Raw genomic sequence first — 20,671 nt, forward strand, 5'->3', positions numbered from 1 at the left:
CAATACAAGCTAAACATTGCATTAGGTCCTAAGTAACATTGACAGATTCTCTTCGTCGACTTTCTCTGCATCTCCACGGCCATGTAAAGACATTCCCAGGTATTTACAGTACACAGATCGATAAAAGTAGATTTTATCTAGCATCTAATACGACAAACACATCAAGAAACGGTTCTGTGATCAAGTTATTAACGAAAGAGAAAGTCGACGAAGAGAATCGATCAATTTTACTTAGGACCTAATGCAATGTTCAGCTTGAATTGATTATTATTATTTAGCTTTATTAAGGAGGCTTTCAGCCTTGGGCTGGTTCGCCTCCAACAGCTTGAATTGAGTAAAAGTGACTCTCTGTCTCCTTTGAGTTAGACTCATCGGTCGTGCAGAAATCCCTTGGAAATCATCTATGAATTTCTGACAGGGTGTCTACTACCTTATTTTCGCAGATTTTTGCGGATTTGAACTTTCAGTTGCTCAAATCGCGGAGACCATTTTAACTTTTGCGTACCGGATTATTTTGTTGTCATCAATTTTGTTGTTCATTTGTCTTAAGTTTTCTCAATTTTTACCGATCCAAACCAAACACCCTGCAAATAATCGATATCGACATATCAGAATTTCATAAGTCACACTTGTTGGTCACGTCGGATTAACGGTTCCGGTTTTACACGGAAATTCCTTGGGATCAGTCCAATGTGAGACATTTTCATGATTTGTTTGTATTTCCAATATGAACATAGCATTTTTCGTTGTCAAATCATAAACGAATCGTATATATGCGATTAATTGCCATGTAAATCGGATATTCAAGGCTCTCCAAATCGTTCTGGAGTTCAGTTCAAGACTGGAATAATGTCAGTAGTATCGAAATATGTCCAAACAGATTCAAAGTATCTATGTGGATCATGCTCGACCTATTGCTATGTATACAAGATGTTATAGATTCTGGAGATCAGATGATTGGTTCTACTAGATCACCCAAGACTAATTCAATATCTGTAGTATCGAAATATGTCCAAAAAGATTTGCAGTGTCTATGTGGATCATGCCCAACTATTTCCATGTACCTATGCCTAGGATTTCCAAATCGATATTTCGATACTATCATCTGAACTACAGAATGATTTGGAGAACCTAGAAAATCTGGTATACATGGAAATAAATCGTACATTATCCACATTGACACTATTAATATGTTTGGACATATTTCGATACTACAGACATTACCCTAGTGATGGTTGGACCCAGTAGAATAAATCATCTGAACGCGAGGTTTATTTGGAGAACCCAGAGCATATTTATTATTCCTTTATTCAACGTCGGTCTCTGTTCCGCAATCTAGTGCCATCCACCGACGGACATCGATTGCCATCCATTGACGGCAATCGAATGTGCAGGAAGGCAGCTCCACACACCTGCGTAGGATGTCGCACCCATTCAAACACACATGGGCCTGGACCAAAGGCTTTACTTCCCTTCCGAAGGAAGACGTGACCAGAGATTTTTATGCTTCAGAAAAATCCCAGCACACCACCGGCGCCGGCAAAGCTAGAGCTTCTGGTATACATGATAATAGTTCGTGCATTATCCACATAGACACTGTGAATTTGTTTTGATATACTTTGAGGCAGGCATTGTCTCAGTCTCGGTTGATCTAGTAGATCAAATTATCTGAACTCCAGGACGATTTGAAGAACCTAGAACATCTGGAATACTCAGAAATAGGCCGAGTATGATCCATATAGTCACTATGAATTTGTTAGGATGTATTTCGATACTAAAAATATTGTCCCAGTCTTGTTTGATCTTGTAGAACGAATCAACTGATCTTCAGGGTGATTTGGAGAACGTAGAACATCTGGTATATATGGTTATAGGATGCATGATCCACATTCAATTTGAATCTGATTGGATATATTTCGATACAATAGACATTATTGCAGTCTCGGTCGATCTAGTAGAACAAATCAACTGATGTTCTCAGGCCGGTGACAAGGCCTATACAAACAATGTTTAACCAATAAGCTTGAAATGTCATGTAGTAGTAACAACGCAAATGATATTTTTAAGCAATGAAAACAATTTTTTATTTGTTGCGGATTTCTTTTGAGAAATCACGGATTTCGTGTATCAAATTTAGAAAATCTTGTAACAGCCCTGTAACTCGTGGATTCTTTAAATATGTTTAGCGAGAATCGTTCCTATAGTTGCTTATGGAATCTCCATAAGTAAACTATAGGAACCTAACGCCGTACCGCGAGCATAGGAGCGTTCACCCTATTGAAGTACGTCAAACAATGATCTTGCAAAATGTTCTAATCAAATCTATACATTGCTCTCAAGGTAGTTATGATGAACTCCTAGTTGCTGGTAATTTTATTCCAATTGTTTGAAGTTTCCAAGGTAATTTCAAATAGAATTCAAAGAAAATCTTTAATATAATTCAAAGGAAGTTTTAATGAAAATTCATAGGATATTCTGTGTAAAATTTCCATGAGAATTCTTAGGATGATTCCAAGGAGGAAATTTCAAGAAATTTCTGAGACCATAGAAAAGGAATTCGAAGCATAATTACATGTGAATTTTAGGGTAATACGTATGGTATGCTAAGGATAGTTACGATCAATTGTGAGGACTCGACTCATACGATGAGCCTCGAAGTACTCGCGGTTGTTTCGTTGAGCTGTCTTTCCGGTTTCTCATCCGTTGTGAAGTAATGAATCCTTTGGTAATAGAACACTTTGAGAAGCTGCTCGACCGAAATCCTCAAACAAGATTCATGAGTTTGTACTATGAGTACACGACGCTGGAGGTTGGTCCTTCTTCATTAATCTCCAATCGTGATTGCTTTTAAGCCTTTTATAGTTCCTCTGTAAATTTTGATCTGACCATGATGCAAGAAATCCATGGAATACCAGATCACCATCGGTCCGGGTTATGAGAAAGCGGACTCGTTGGCTAAGGTGGGCGCTATGGAAGGCGATATTTTTGAGCGACAAATTGCCTTCAACTAATTTTTCTCCATTGCTCGTCAGCAAGTCCCCATCAGTAGGCAACAAAAATGGAAAGATGGTGATTTGGGAAGATGGTTACGTTCTATTCTCCCACAGGTGCCGAACAAACCATGGTTCAAAGGGTTGGACATGGACCGTGACGTTATACGCGTTATGTCAAGGCTTATGTCCAATTACTGTTCGTTAGACTCGCACTTCTAACGAATTGGGCTCTCAGGCAGCAATTTATGTACGTATGCCAGTGGTTATCATGATATCGAGCATGTTGTTTGGTCCTGTATCCTACACCGTGTTGTCAGATCTGAGTTATCCACATCCCTCAGGGCTCGAGGAAAACAACCCGCGATACCATTAGAAATGTCTTGGCTAGCCGAGATTTCGACTATTTGTCGCTTAGTTCGAGATCAACAGCACATTTCTCTCCAAACCTTGTGTTCTCGATCCCTACCCTACGAGAATTGGCAGCACAATTCATTGGGGATTTTCTAGCTAATACTGTGGAAATTATAAGGAATGTGAAGAGAATGTCAGAGCGAGGGCTAGGAGTGTTCTGTGTGGAGGATGAGAAAATTATCAAATCATTAGATGGTACGATGATATTTTGCATGCAAGTTTCGTTAAGTTCGCTTTCAGAGAGTCATAATTTTATGATCAATATGAATATTAACTGTTCCTGAGGAGTGAATATTCACCGATCATATAAATTAGCTGATTATGGCTCTCTAAATGCGAAATTGACAGATTGTATGTGTGTCGCAGGCCCGATGATTCTGAATCATCTTCCCTCTCAAATAGCTACACAGTAGGCCTGGCCGTTTTGATATATTTTGCACATCTCTGATCACATGCAGTTATAGATAAAACAACCTAGTTTTGGTATTTTTCACGATATTTTCTGAAAAAAAAAAAATGTAAATGGTAGTTTACAATCGATTCTAATAGATAACTAATTTCTGTTAAAAATCCATATGGGACTGTTATGCTTTTATGGGCAGTTTAACTGCATAAGACAAGTTCCGTGACTTAAAATAAATGTCTTATTCTTCTTCTTCCTGGCGCTCCCTCACGAGCTTTCACCTGCTCTCAACTTAGTAGCATTTGAACTTTGAAGCATTTCTACATTTATTAATTGAGAACTTTATATGCATGAATTTGTATATTGCGTGGTAAGCAGAATGATCTAGATCCGGTCTAGAAATATTTTCAAAACCGGACCGGGAATCGAATCTACCAGCTCCGGTTGGTAATACCGTGTCTTAACTTAACTGACTACGCTATCTGAGGCCCCATAAAATAAATATACCGAACATGTTGAAGGTCCCGTAATGGGAAAATCTAATCACATAATAATCACATGTCTGATGAAAAAATACATCCCGGAGACTACGAACATTTAAAAAATGTTAACTCTATTCGGGGTAACTCTAACAAACTGGGAGATTAATTTCTCTGATTTTTTATCGTGCACATCGCTTCATTAGATTCTATATGATTTTTGATTAAGACCGTATACCTATACATAGCCTTGAAAAGGAGTGAAGATGCCCCTCACTCTCTACAAAAATCGCCACCCGGTAAAGTGCAACAATTGCTTTATTTATATACCTTCTCGCTTCCCGGAATATAGGTTCAACCGGATGTGAAGTTACCCATCCTGTATCTCGTTGATTCCATCGTGAAGAACGTTGGCAAGCAGTACCAGCTGCTGTTCAGCCAGGTTATTGTCAGCATGTTCTGTGGAGTGTTTGAAACGGTAAGTTCTGTCAGTGATTATGCCATAGGTGCCTCCTGGTTCGTATGAATTGTTTTTCGATTTACTTGCCACCCACAGGTGAACGAACGAGTTCGTGAAAAGATGTTCAATCTGCGCCAGACGTGGAATGAAGTTTTTCCACAGTCCAAGCTGTACGCTCTGGACATCAAGATTAATTCGATCGATCCTGGATGGCCCATCACAGCGCAGCTGAAACCGTCGAAATCACCCGCCATACACGTTAATCCCATTTTCCTTAAAAATCAGGTAAGCTGTCTAGATTATTTAAATCATGCACCTTCCGTTGGTAATAATAATATATGTTTTGTGCAGCAAATTCCTGATCCAACTCAGGATATGCAACAGCAGCTTCGCGACAAACAACGTGAACTGCTGGAACTCCAGAATAAAAAGCTCGAACTTGAGCTCATGGCTACGAAAAAACGCATTGAAGAGCAAGAAAAGCAATTGGTTCTCCAAACGGCCAGCGTATCAAAAGAGGTATGTGCGACGTTTTTACTGATAGCATAATGTAGATTTGGTGATTATTGACATACTATTTTTCCTCACAGCCCGTAACGGACATGAAACGTCCAGCTTCCGCAGTTGGATCGACGGTCGTTCCTCCTCCACGCGGTCGTATCGTTCCACCAAATGCAGCAATGATAAACCTAGTCAAATCTCGTGACCCACGGTTAGCGCGTCAACAGGCACAACTTGTAGCACAGATGACAGCGGCCAGCACCAATTCGACACCTACAATGGTCGGAGGTGTTCAGGTTCCTCCACATCATCCGATTGCTCTTGATCCGTCTTCCGGTAAACCGCTGAGCATTAGAGAGCGTTTGGGAAGGATACCCAAGCGTACAGATCCGCGGATGAAGGCAGCTCAAGGCACAGATGCAGATCGTAAAAAAGCAACCAATGCGACAACGACTAGTACTGCTAGCAATTCTTTATCCCCATCACATCGGTCACGTAGCGAATACGATCCTACGAAGAAACGTGAGAAGAAGGATGAAACAACATCTAAATCGGGCAGAAGCCCGTCCTCAAAGTCGTCCAATTCGGACAAAAAGAAATCATTGACTGAAATGTCTTCGCCGAAAAGTAGCTCCCCTCTCAAGAAGAAGTCTTCTTCCCTTTCGGAAAAGTCACCTTCCCGAAGTGAGAAGACTTCTCCTAAGCTACGTGAAGGTAAAATCAGTAAAGGTAGCAAATCCGCTGCCCGTCGACCTGGAGATACCTCCAAGAGTTCCGATGATTCCTCAGTTTCGCCATCGTCAAGCAGCGAAAATCTGATGCCGGTTGCCAACGAGTCCAAGGATGTGGACCTGCGACTGTTGATCCCGGAGAAGAAGCTGAAACTGGATCAGCAGCAGCCGCCCCAACAACAACAGGCAAAATTAGTTAGCAAACCACTACCTGATCAAAGTAAGAGTGAACTCAATTTACTACCTCCACTATCTACTCTAAGTTCTAGCGTACAGAAACAGTGCATTGTTGCAATGCTATCGCTGATCAGATTCCGGATCTGCAGTATGATCCGCCTGATTGTCGCTTTCAGCGATAGCGTTTTCCTCCCACTATTACTGCTACCGACGGTCACTCCATGGAAGCGCGATCCGTGGCAGTTGTACTTGTTGTCCGAAAAACTCAAGCCAAGGGGTCATTATTGTATAAACGGTCGCCATTGTTTATATAATAACAGATCTATGACCACCTTAGGCACTATACAGCAGCATAAGACTAGAGCGTTAAACTATTTAATCTGTTGCCAAATAAATGCAGTTTTTGATAAGCGAAACCGAAATCAAGAGGGCATTTGGATCAAATTGTAGTTTTTCTTTCCACTTTTTTTCTCTCTCGGGGTTTGCCTTTGGCACTCGTTCTGACTCGGTTTGCTGCAGAAAAGCTCTTCAATTTCGGTGCGTGTGTGTGTGCGTGTTTGTGTGGCTGATGCTTGTCGAGACACTTTGCGCCGTAAGATACCCCTCCCCGTTGACGTTCAATGCTAGTACGTGTAAAGATGCATCGTTGAAGTAACATAAATAATCTACCTTTAAATTATCACTCAATCAAAAGAAATAGCTTCAACGCAAGTCTTTGGCATTGTACGGGTAATGGATTGGATGCAAACGCAGAAAGGCCAGTCGCCTTGAGTAGTTTTTCAATTTCCTACACGAAAATTATTTATTGTAGTTAAGGTTTCAATTCAATTAAATGTATTAAGAGTGGAAAATATGAACATTGCAAAGTAAATTTTGGTTATCGTTGATGTTTTGAAAAAAAAAAAAATATTTAAATTGAGTCGAACCTCGTTCAGCCCCGGATAAAAGAGTGTAATTGAATCGTACTCATTCCGCAACTGCATCAAAACCGGGTTGAATTTGGTTTAGATTCCTATTTGCAGGTAAGTGTGTCATAATTTGAACTAACAAAATCACTTGTTTCTCCGACAGTGTTGTCTAAAGTGTACCGATAGGGATATTGGATTGATTGTACGTCATTTACTGGAACGTACTGTTTCCCGGAAAGTAAATATTCTATTTTTTTTTCTTCAAATTTTAAATCACATAATAAAACGTAACTTCAGAGTAGTGTAAACATGTTGTTGTACATGTTCATACCTTTAGTGATTCATTGTCGTTTTTAACATATTATAAAAAAGAATGAGACATCATAATTTGATTATTGATTGAATTGACAATTTATGGCTACAATAATGAGTTGTGCTACAGTTTCCCGAATGTCACTTCCCGGAACGCTCCGAATGAGATTCTGCCTTCTTTTGATTCGTTCTTTTAACATTATGGGTAATGTAGTTCAAATTAAAATGATGCTATGACATTACCCTAAAATTAATATAGGCATGCGGAAAAAAGCACGTGATCTAAAGGTGGGAATTTTCGTTTCGTTTCGTTTATATAAAAAAAATATGAAAACCAAGGGGCTTACCATGTGGTCTGTACCATTTCGTGATTTTATTTTCTCTACTCCAAAAAATGTAATAAATAAGGGGTTATTCCCTTCTTCAAATATTTAATAATGATGGAAATATTCCTTAAGAATAATTAATGAAGAAAGAATATCATATCCTTTAAATATATAATAAAGAAGAAAATAGTCCATCATTTGAATATTCAAAAAATAAGGGAATGTTCCCTTCTATTAATATATAATAAAGTAGGAAATATTCCCTTCTTTAAATACATAGGGTAAATGATGGCTTCGGCAGCCATCGACTGTTTTCGGCAACCACAATTTAAACGTTAATTTCGCTGTATTTTCTCACTAAAACACTTCGCTGAATGTATTTAAACGATTCCTTAGTCTTTCAGGTTCAATCCTAATACATTTTCACGACTGATAAAACCTGTTAAGTCAGGTGTTTCTTCAAATGAAACATAAGCACATGAAAATGCGGCTGATTTCGAGTTGCCCATAATCGAACAACTGGTTAACACACAGTTTAAACGGAAAGGTTGCCGAAGTAAAAGAGGCTGCCAACAATAGTCACACTCACCTGAGAAGTTTGGAGCGCCTTAAAAACGTTTTCAAACCGTTTTGGACAGTTCTGTCGATTGAAATGGATAGAGTATCTAGCAGCAGATAAATGTAAACAAACAAACACGTCATATGTGTGCGTGACACTGAGGAAATGCTAACAGAAGTCCGTAAGCTGCTTAGATTGCCGAGAATACGTAAATTCCCCTAATATAATATTCTTCATTATATATTTATAGATGGGAATGTTTAAATAATCCCTTCTTCGAATATTAATAAAGAAGGAAATATCTTTCTTCTTCTTCTTCTTCGCATGCCAAGCTTATTGCGTTCTCTCAACTTAGTGTTCTAGGTGCACTGCTACAGTTATTAATTGAGAGCTTTCGATGCCTGTACCATTTTTGCATTAGTAATTGTGTGGCAAGTACAATCACTCCAGGGAAGTCGAGAAATTTTCCAACCCGAAAAATTCCTAGACCGGATCGGGAATCGAACTCAGCCACCTCCAGCATGGTCTTGCTTTGTAGCTGCGCATTTCCCAACTGAGCTAAGGGTGGCCTAAATATATATTATATAATTAGGAAAATCAACAACTTTTCGAAATGGTCAATGGATTCTGGGGAATGATTTTCAGTGGTGGTCAGGGAAATGGATAGTCACAATCACATTTCCTAGTATTGCTTAATCCATCATTAGGACTAAACCCAGTCTGTTGATGTAGAACCAAATAAACAAAATAAATACCAAAGCAAAGTATTCCGTGAAATGGTTGTCAAAAAACGGATTTCCGGGAAATGACGTACAATCATACTTTCAAAATGTATGTTTGTCGCCGATGCGTTAAGGTACCATATTCTGCGCAGTTAAGAAATTTTTATGATGTACCTGAACGGCAGTTTGCGTTTTTTAAATTATAATTAAAATTAATAATATCAGGAACACGTTGCGTTACCATCGCATTTATTTTTTTCTAGAATTCCTCTACATTTGCAACACGACAAATAGAGAAGAAAGATGTTGAAGGATGGAAACCCTCTCGATGTCAACCCGTAGACAGTTGTTCATGCCATTTATAAAAAAAATACTTGCACACACTTACTACTTTAATTTACCAATCAAAAATCCCTGAGAAATATCCTCCTAATTATCATTAAATTCTCTTTGGAATTTCCCTGAAACTCTCCTAAGCACTTCCTTGGAATTTTTTCATAAAATAACTATGTGACTTTTATGAAAATTAGAGTCTTTTGTCAATTGGGTTCTTTAATTTTGAAAAATATATCGGTTTTTATATATCATCTGAAAGAGCTTCGTTTTCTGATCACAGTGATATTTTCTTTGAACCCACACACTTTCATCTTGATTTTTAAATCAAGTTTTAAAGCAAAATAATAACTTCACTGTTTGACACTAAACTGACAAACTGACAGCTCGCTCCCTTACAAAGTGACACCGAGGGGCGCTAATAAGGTGATTTTTGCAAATGTAATCGTACTTATTTAAAATAGTTCCAGTGTACCCAAATTGATGAAATGTTGGGTTTGGGTTCCATTTTTAATGCAGATTACGAATATGCATTTACCTCAATACCCTTGAAGAACCCAATTGAGTTGTTTAGGGGTATTGAGGTAAATACATATTCGTTATCTGCATTTAAAATGGAACCGAAATCCAAAATTTCATCAATTTTGGTACACTGGAACTATTTTAAATAAGTATGATTACATTAGCAACATCACCATCTTATCATCCCTTGGTGGGACTTTGTATGTCAAGGAATAGCTTTAGTGTCAACAATCAAACATGTAAATCTGGATCTACGGGATTGTGCTCAGAAAACGAAGCTCTATCAAATGATGTATAAAAATCAATATATTTTTAGAAGTTAAACAACCCAATTTGAAATTCTTCTCAAAATTTGCTTGGAACTCAAAACTCTGCTCAGAAATCCTTCGGAATGATTTTGCTTGCATTTTTCTTTTAAATTATCGCTAAAAATCTCCTTAATAATGAACTAAAAAAAAAATTAAATTATCCTTCAATTTTACTTTGACTATATGTTTAGTATTACTTCTGCGTGAAGTCAACGATTTACATAGTTGAAGATGCTAATTTCAAATAACAGACTAAAGTGGTAATTTTTATACGCTAGATGAGGAGATGAAAGTATAGAATTGGGTTGTTTAACTTCGAAAAATATATATTAATTTTCATACATCATCTGATAGAGCTTTGTTTTCTGAGCACAGCGATATGTTTAACGATCCTGTACACATTCATCTCGATTTTTAAATCAATATTTAAATTTTTGATCGTTGACACTAAATCTATTCGTTGACAGCTCGCTCCTATACAAAGTCCTACCAAGGGGCGCTAAGATGGTGATGTTTGCTAATGTAATCGTACTTATTTAAAATAGTTCCAGTGTACCAACATTGATGAAATTTTGGATTTCGGTTCCATTTTTAATGCAGATAACGAATATGTATTTACCTCAATACCCCTAAACAACCCAACTGATAGTTCCGTTTAGAGTACGGCAGTGTGAAAATTGCATATACAGAGTAGAAAGCGCGCTAGGACAACTTTAGGAAGGTACAAATCGGTTTTATCATCTCTCTTTACCAAAACTCCCCCTTTGGAGAGGGATGGTGAGGGGTGTCCCCATTTTACCTGTTGTCTAACTTTCCGGCAGGTGCTTCCAAAAATTTAATATTTTGTAATCGTAAAATTGAACATATTTGTAGTTCTTTGGGGAACGTTTCAGCTCATTGATCATAAGCAGGGTGTCGACTATCTGGAAAACCCTGGAAAATCAGGGAATATCAGGGAATTCATTTTTGGACCTGGAAAATCAGGGAATCTCAGGGAATTTCATTCAAATTCAGGGAAATACTTCTTAATTACAGAAGTATGCCACACTTTGCTAGTTTCAAACAACTTGATTACTCGGTGTAGTTTGAAGATGGTTGTTCATTTTAAATTTTAAATAGAGTTGCGAATTTGTGGTTGTTCAATGCTTGATGTTGTATTTTTGAAAGTTGAGCAGGAATTACTCAAATAAAAGGGTATTTTGATGATTTTGTGCCTAATATAAATTCAGCTGGGTGTTGACACGTTCCTGAGTTGAACTGAGATCCTGAGGGTTGATAAAAATCAATTTCCGTAGACACTAGACATTGTTAGTTGTTGCAAAATTTAACCTTCAAATTGGTATGTCTTGGTCTCTTAGTAGATGTTACATCTTATTGCGTCTGACTTAGATCCTTTGGGCGCATTGGAGCGATAGCGATAACGATAAGAGAAGAGGATGATTTTTTTTCTGAATAGTAGTAGTTGTAGTTCCTGGTCCTTATTGTGTTCCTAACAGCCTGATTAGCTCTTACTCTCTGAATTAAATGAAAATTTAGAATAATGTTTTTCATTGAGTGGATTTTTGTCTTTGATGCTTGAAGTAGCACTTTTATGATTGAAATATGATAAAAAAAAAACGTAGACAAGCATTGCCTCGACAACATAGAGTGGCTTTATTGAGTATTCTAGGTCTTCATTGTAAATCTGATTAGCTTGGAAAATTAGCTTCTCAGTGAAAGGTGAATGCACTGTTTTTACGATTCCCCACCATAGGAATCTGGCCGCAAACTAGCGTTTGCGTATTAACCGGAATAATTTTCTTGCGCAGCTGGGCCTCATGTTGTGATCAAGGGATTAAAGACAAGTGTTTCATATGTAAGATGTAGGAGAACTGGTTGAATTTCTGCCCCTAACGTTGAGTTCAGAAACAGTCAGGAAAGAACTTCTAAGCCGAAAATCGCCATGCCAAGGATCTCTTCTCATATCATGGAGTAAATCGAACAAACTTGTTGAAAATTTTAAGCGATTAAGCAAGACTTGTTTGTAGATTGATATCGAGAAGGTTGCAGTTTCCTTCGCTATTAATCAATAACGCGATTACAATTTGTGAACTTAGAATAATGTGATGTCTTCCCGTTTTTGAAAACACGCGATTTCTGTCTTATTTGCATTTCATAAAATGTATCGAACGCTTTATTCAATTGGAGATTGTACTGGACCACTCTTCATGGGTTAGAGGTCCATGTGATATTAAATGAAAAAATATCCAGAAAGCACTACCTAACTAACAATTTTGGCTGCAGAATAGCTGATACAACCGAAAAATTACGTTATGCATCTAATTTGTACCTGTATAGGCTGAGGATAAGTATATCTGAGGAAAGTAATAGCTGATGAGATCGTGTTGACAAAACCATGTAGACACTACAGCTGGAATTTTTTTGAAATTTACTGGAAAATCAGGGAATATCAGGGAATTTGGTTTTCTTCATTGAATCGACACCCTGATAAGTTAACAAAGTTGCATCATGTCAAAGTTGACCATTTTGTATGAAAATCGGTATGTGCTGCTATTTTATCGTTTTTTGTTTTTATTGTTTTTTTATTAATAAACTCTATTGATTCTCACATTATATGTTTGATAATTGTGAGTTATGACATGGTATTTAATGGTTATTGGTATTGAATCAAGATACGATGAACCAGCCTTCGGCTGAAAATCACAGAAGTAACATTCAAACACAGAAGTAACATTTGAATAAAAATAATATCCTGGTTAGTTAGTGTCAGTTTTCTTTACTAAAAAAGACTTTTAGCCTTTGGCTGGTACATAGAAGGATGAAATGCTCAGAGTTAGGCGCGATCACGGTACTCAATTTCACTCACCCAAAAAGGGTGTTAAGTCCGAATTCATAAATTTTGCTTCAAGCAGCATTCAAAATCGTTACAGCAACAAGCGACATTGTAAGGTAAGGTGAAGCAAGATGAGTCAGCTAGTATATTTACTAATTTATTTGTTTGTCAATACCAACAGGTTCAACGCAACAAGCGGGGGAAGCAGGGTAGTTAATGAACAACTCCTTAACAATATGATCCACTCTTTTGCCTATAGCTGGCGAATCGAATTCTTAGGCCGCTGCCATAGTGGGAGCGAAGAGGCGCGCTTAGCGTTTTATACAAAATAATGCCTATTATTGATATTATTCGATTTCACGCTTCGCGCGCTTCTATGGTCAAAAAGGCTACCAATATATTTGTTTGACGTCAGCAGGGGTAAACCAAATCGAAAAGTGTGTCTTATTTTAAATGTTTGAATTTCAGCATATCATTTTATTTTATTTTTATTCCACACTAATTTTTATGTAATATACTAAATGTAATTAATGAACATAATTTGACTTTTATTTTTGTAATCAATGCTATATTATCACCCTTATAACCCCGTACAAACTATTTCCGCGGATACACTTGTATGACCTACTATGAGCATGAGAATTATTTGTATAATAATTATGAGACCAAACACAAACTATACAAGTGTGACGACCATGTGCTCATAATTTATTATACAAATAATGCTTATGCACATAGTTTGTCATCCAAGTGTATCCGCGGCATATGACTTATATCATGTAATATAGGCTGTCTTGCAATGAGCACTCACTGGAAATCCTATGTATGAGTGCTCATTGCAAGACAACATATATTACCATAGTCATAGTCTGTACGGGTTTTTAGATTGGATAATTGTTTTAACCTTTTTCAACGCTAGATGGCGCGAGAAACTATATTTTTTGGGTTGCCATTGCATTGTATAGAAAAAAAAAAACATGAATGGATCATATTGTTAATATGGCAGTGCTGGTAGCAGGTTACTTTTTAGTGGCTTGGTCAGGGCTGGCAAATATCATTTTCAATGAAAGATCGCACATGATATTTACAGAGATACTTCTGTCACTATCATTGGATGAGAAAATGACGAAAGAGGAGATTTGCTTCAAAATCTCATCGAATTTTTTGTCATGACAGAACGTGACAGTGTTGTGATCATTGTAATTACTAGCTCATTTAATGCTATTAAAGTTACTTGTACCGAGGAAATCTTAATACTGTATTCACTCTACCGATTACATACGCTTATTTGCTTAAATTCATCTAAATCAGTTAGAAATGTTGATTTCAAAATCGCATAAAAAATATTCTCATGGCTGCTTGATCATTGGAAAATGACAAGAAATCCAATAATAGGTAGTTTCGTCTCGTGATAGCGAAAGGACCTGTTTCCTAATTGTCGCGTGACGGCCGTGATATTTACCAGCTCTGGGCTTGGTCACTATTTTTGAGTTAGTCACTAAAGTTACTATTTTCCTAAAAATAGTCACTAAACTCATTTTTTCCCATCCAATATAGGGTGTGAAAAATATGATCAAAATGTTTAAATTAAGTACTATGCACTAAGGAAGTCTACAGTAGTTATGACGAAATATGCATAGGTGTCAAAAAACAAACAATTATAACCGGACAAATTCAAGAAATTTTAAAACACCGGAAAACAAACTTAGAATAGTTTTGAATTTCGAGGACAAATCGGGGAAAATAAACTTCCTTTCCTCGAAGATAAATTCTGCACCTTGGAAACATTTCAAGTATATTGGTCTATGCTAGATTTTCAGAAGTCTTTAATGAATTATCTAGAAATATCAATGAATATTCCAAAGGAAATTTGAAGTGAATATCTAAGGAATTCTACGGATGATACCAAGATATTTCAGAGAAGAATGTCAAACTACACACTACGAAAGTCTCTTGGTGCTCTGTGGGTTGATTTGTTCACCTCTACTTAAATCTAAAAACTGTTTTAAGGCTTAAGCGGAGGTGAAAAAATCGGCCCTGAGACTGACACATACGAGCTTCACTTTTGATATTACATGATTAAAAACGCAAAATTCAGCTCCAAAACAATTTTTGGAAGAATTCCAAGATAATTGAGATACAAGCTCCAAGTGCATTGTAACGAGAGTTCTGAAAAGAATTCTATGGCGATTGGATGAGGATTCTTGGTCCAAATTCTAATAAGTTTTTAAAATAAGTTCTGATAAATTGTTTAAGCAAATCCCGTGAACTCCAAAGGTCTCCAAACTCAGCGAATAGTAAAGGAATTCTGGGGAGATTTCTGAGGCTGATTCCAAGAGAATCCTAAAGAGTTTCAAGGGTATTCTGAGATGGATTTTTTGTTGAGAATTCTGAAGAAATACCATGGAAACTCTAAAGAGAATACGAATTCAGGGTCCAAGATCATTCAGAACAGAAATTTAAGACTATTTCTGAGGTTAATTGGGGTGGGAATTCTAAGGAGACTTCAAGTAAATTAATGATTCTAGGAATAATCAAGGTTAACTTACCTAAATACATAGAATTTTTTAAGATTTTGAACGCAGAAACAAATTCAAAATCTACGAAAAGTACTGCAGTTGTAGTTAACCCTATTTAACTTAGTGGCTTCATTGGTTTATACATTATTTTAAATGTATGTCGCACAACCAGTAAAATTTACAAAACTCCAGGAAACCCCGAAAAAGCTTAAAATTTCTTTTTTCTGGTCATCATAGGTTCCATGACAAAAAATGGAATTTATTTCAATATCGAACCGTATTTGAATTTCTGAGTTACCTACCATATTTATTATTTATAAGTCACTATTTGGTCTTTATTTTCGTAATTTTAGTCACTAAAGTCACTACTATTATACTACCAGCCCTGATATTTTGTATTTGTTGCAACCCGAATGATGATTTTTTTGTTTTCAAACAAGCATTGAGGCTACATAAACCTGTTGATTTTTTTGACTTTAAATGATCTTTATTTCTTGTGTTTGTGTGGTTTACATGTATGAATTTTTTAAGTGACACAGATGCGTCTTTTCAACTTTAGTACATTTGAGATTTTAATTATTATTTACAGTTCCTAGTCCTATCAGGCCTATTTTAAAGTATGACCACCTTGGTGGGATTGGTTTGATTTGAATTGGAAAAAGGAGATTACTTATAACTACTATTTACAACTACAACTAACCTACAACTACTATGTACACCTAACCTACTATATACAAATGGCTTATCAAAGCATGTTCTGATAAATTACATTTTTGTGCAAATTTAGTCTTAATTTTGTTAATTTTGGAATCTATTTTGGCAATGCCTGCCTCTTCATGTAAATTTGTTATTCTAGTGTCGAAAGGACGATCAAGAGCCATCCTCAGCACTCTATTCTGAGCGACCTGAATTTTGTTCCTGTGAGTCTTTGCACATGATTCCCACACCGGAGCTGCGTAGAGGATCGCAGGTGCTATGATTTGTTTGTAGACGGCCAGTTTGTTCACCCTTGAGAGGCGGGATCTGCGGCAAATCAGCGGATACAGACACCTACCCAAGGTAGAACACTTGACTACAGTTTTCTCTACATGCGAACGGAAGAGGAGCTTTTCATCGATCAACATCCCGAGATAGGTTACTTCAGCGGACCACTCAACCCTTGTGCCATCCATGATTACAGTACAAGATGGAGCCGGTTTCAGTTTGGGCGATTGCCGATGGAGGAACATGATCGCTTGTGTTTTGGAGGGATTGATTTTAATTTTCCACGTGGTGGCATAATCAGCAAAGGCGTTAAGGCATCGTTGAAGTTTGTTCGTTATTTCGCGAGGCATCCTTCCTTTGACGGCTATTGCGGTATCATCTGCGAACAGGAAGAACACGCAACCGTCTCCAAGGGGAGGAATGTCGGAAGTGTAAATGCTGTAAAGCAAGGGGCCCAGCAGACTGCCTTGCGGGACTCCTGCTGGGATGGAAAACGTGTCTGAAAGACAACCATTCAACGATACCTTAAACGACCTTTGCTGGAGGTAGCTACGGGTGATTTTAACCAGATGTAATGGGAAGTTGAAGTTAGAAAGCTTGTACACAAGTCCGTCATGCCAAACATTGTCAAACGCCTTTTCAACGTCTAACAAGGCCATGGCTGTGGACTTGGATACAGCTTTGTTACTTCGGATGTTATTCATCACCCGTACTAGCAGGTGATTGGTAGAGTGTCCCTTTCTGAATCCAAACTGTTCCGGAAGGAGCATGTTATTTTCCTCGACAAACTTGAGCAAACGATTGAGAATGAGTTTCTCGAACAATTTGCTCAGCTCTGAAAGGAGGCTGATTGGTCTGTAGCTTGAAGGCAATGTTGGATCCTTACCGGGATTGCGGATTGGTATGATTTTTGCTACTTTCCAGATGCTTGGAAAGTAGTGCAGTTCCAAACATCTGTTGAAGATAGCGGTTAGAAGAGACTGCACTTTCATGCTAAGTCTCTTCAAGATCAAGTTGAATATACCGTCAAACCCGGGAGCTTTCATGTTCTTGGTGCATTTCAGCGCTGAGCAAATCTGTTGTACTGTAATCATATCCGCCGGAGGCACGACACAAGGGGAGGCATCTAGGTTTTGAACGCATTGCGCAACCTGATCTTCGAGCGGACTTTAAACCTGTTGATGGTGACACACAAAATTTTATGAACCGTAGAAACCCACCCTCAAATCATTCAATTATTGATTTATTTCACTGTCCGGGAGTCTCAAAAACAATCCTACAGACTGCTGACTTACTGCTAGCTTAGCACCCAACAAATTTGTTTTTCTGGTGTCTTTTTATTCTTTATTTTATTTATTGCAAAAAGATATAAAAAAATAGATCTTTGAAAAAAAAAAATGTTTTCTAACTCAAGACAAAATTGAAAAATTATACACTCAAATAAAATCTGTACTTGAAAAATCACGTAACCTCTGGAACATCCCACTTCAATCATTTCCAATGTCAAATAAAAGTTTGATAACATTTACGTGATTTTCATGTTTGTTGATGCACGTCCAATCTACTTGAAAAATCACGTAACTGCTTCGATTGCTTCAACTTTAATTTTTTACACTATGGTAGTAAAATTGATAAACATAGCATGCCATGTTCACTGGAACTGATGATGAATGTGACAACATTTTCACGTCAAACTTGTGTGTGCGGTTGTGTGAGTGTGTTTGTGCTTAAGTAAAATGAGTACGTGATTTACATGTATGCAAAAGTGATTCAAATTAGTGGAAGAGATTGCTCTATGTTTTGGATTCCCTAACAGTAAGCAGTACCCTGTAACTGTTTGAAGGTATTTTTATTGCTTCATTTGAAAACCGCGATACACTACTAATTATATTTATTTCGATTTCAGCGGCTGCATTACAAGATTTGATTTACTGGCATCTTCCAAAGATCAAAATCTACAAGCAGTTTCAATGCAAACGGATATTGTATCTGAAGCGAGATCTGAATGGTCATGATCAATTGTTGTTGGGGATGCGAAGCGGTCAGTGTTAAAGTTTCAATGACATGCTTGACTTATCAATAAAAAAAATATGCTAAACATGTTTGAAAATAATTATCTTGGAAAAAAATGAAAACAATATTTGTCTCATCCGGTAAATATCACTTCAAAATAACGTAAATATTACGTGAAAATAGTATTTTCCAGTAAATATCATTTCAAAATCTCGTTAATATTACGAGATAATCCCTTCCAACCTAAGTGGAAATCACGTTATATGTACCTTACTGTTCATGTTGACCTCTAAATGGGAATATTTTGAGCTACACGGTATTAACGTAAATGTTACGTGAAAAGTAGTATGGATGAAATATACCTATGTTTTCACGTAGATCGCACGTGCATAGTTTTTTGGAGTGCACGTCATTTGGTGAACCCATAACATGGATGTTTTACCAAGATATTCGAAAGAATTAACAAGCATTCATCATTTTAGGACCACCGAAATCATCTTTGCAACAAGTAGTTTGAGTTATTTGATAAGGAGGAAGTAGAACGATTAATGTACATTTTTCGCGGATTTCTCTGCTCTGTTACTTAAGACAACTGCATCTCCACAGAAATCGGGAGATTTAAGTAACAACGAGAAATATTTTGCTCGCAAGGTGCTTACGTCAAAAAGTAATTTGATTAATATTCGAACAATATCTAGTGTAATAGTATCAGGAGCATCGATTGACACTGATAACTCGATTTTTAACATTGGTTACTTTCGACGTAATGACAATTATTTGTTCATGAATTGGTCACTTATTTGAACCTCACGGGAACATTTAAAAAAATAAATTTACCCTATAGAACGATGAAAAAAAAAAACTCAAGAACCAAGGGCAAGACCGCTGCAAGGGAAAAAGGAAAACACTTTGCATATTTCTAATTTCAATAAAATGTTACCGTTGTTACACGAACAATCCAGTAATTCCTAATCCGTTATACATAATCCAATTAATAGTTGATGATGTAATGTGTCTAAAAGTTATCCGAACGTAGTTGTTCGTTATGACATTCGTCTCAGAGCGGTTTTCTGATTTGGAATTGTTTATCCGAGTGACATACAGCAATATCAATCCATGATCTTTTCAAAGAAATATACCAAAATGAGGCAACATGGAAACAGCTTTTAGACATAACTCAAAACTTTCAATACTGTGATTTATCGTGAGAGATAAAATGAAACGTTAGAAGGAACTGCGGAGTCAGAAAAAATATAGGTACTCAAAATATCTCAGGAGGAACTTCGGGTCTTGATGAAAATTTTCCCAAAGCGTTTGAAGAAATAATATGTTTAAAGTACACTACTCATATTGCTATTAATTGTGAAAAAAAAACATTTAGTTATAAATTTATATAAACCTGTTTGGGTAAGAATCAATTGTGAATCGAACATTTCGCCGTATCCCACTAACACGGTCTTGCTCCAGATTCTGTTTTTTTTTTTAATCTAAAAAGAAACACTAAGGTTAGCTAACAATTGCTTTTAAAATAAGGTACACAATAAATGATGATAGGAAATTGAAAAACTAAAAAAAAAAATCCACTCAAGTCGACTGCATCTTCTCTTGGCTTCAATTGATCGCGTGTGATAAGTGAGTTCTGCCAGTTGCCAAACATCGACATGTGGCGGAGGTTCGGTAATAATAAAAAAAGAATGTTCGTATCAGGAAGAATGTTGCCCACTCTGCTGTTCGTCCAGTTCTCTGTTTCACCCTTGACCCCAGTTTGAGAAAAGAAGAAGTATCCGTAAAAAACAAAACTCCCCTCCTATAAATTCCGGCAAATCGCAATGTTTTACTCGAATCTTGCAGAGAAAGCCCTGAGCGAAGCAGTAGCCACAGACAACGTACCTTCACCCCCGATGGCGATATCCAGGGACGTCGACCTTCGTATTCCACCGCCGGGTCTGTTGAAGGATGTTTCGGACAGCATTGTGCCCCTTGTGGCTCCTGTGGTTGCGGCCACCACCACCACTGCCAGCAGCACCAGCGAAGTTGCTCCCATCATGGACGCTATTCCGACGACGCTGGGTGCTGGCACGGGATTACCGTCGGATGGAATTAAGAAACGGCCGAGTAATGCAAAGCTTGAAGAACCAGCCATCAAGAAGAGCAAGTCGGAGAAACTAGATATGTAT

The 20,671-nt window shown here is 37.3% G+C and overlaps 1 protein-coding gene across 1 annotated transcript in view; it reads left to right on the forward strand.

Moving 5' to 3' along the window:
* Pcf11 (Pcf11 cleavage and polyadenylation factor subunit) overlaps nucleotides 1-20,671 on the forward strand; it is a 34,635-nt gene that overhangs the window by 6,867 nt on the left and 7,097 nt on the right. Inside the window, exons 3-7 of the mRNA XM_065238981.1 lie at nucleotides 4,639-4,764; nucleotides 4,843-5,031; nucleotides 5,098-5,265; nucleotides 5,337-6,198; nucleotides 20,346-20,667. Of these exons, the coding sequence (XP_065095053.1) occupies nucleotides 4,639-4,764; nucleotides 4,843-5,031; nucleotides 5,098-5,265; nucleotides 5,337-6,198; nucleotides 20,346-20,667 (1,667 nt within the window). The remainder of the gene's footprint in view (nucleotides 1-4,638; nucleotides 4,765-4,842; nucleotides 5,032-5,097; nucleotides 5,266-5,336; nucleotides 6,199-20,345; nucleotides 20,668-20,671) is intronic.

Source organism: Ochlerotatus camptorhynchus, unplaced genomic scaffold, assembly GCF_037179485.1.
Source record: "Ochlerotatus camptorhynchus isolate MF236.1 unplaced genomic scaffold, CSIRO-AGI_Acam_v1.1 ptg000046l, whole genome shotgun sequence".
In the NCBI taxonomy this organism is placed as follows: domain Eukaryota; kingdom Metazoa; phylum Arthropoda; class Insecta; order Diptera; family Culicidae; genus Ochlerotatus; species Ochlerotatus camptorhynchus.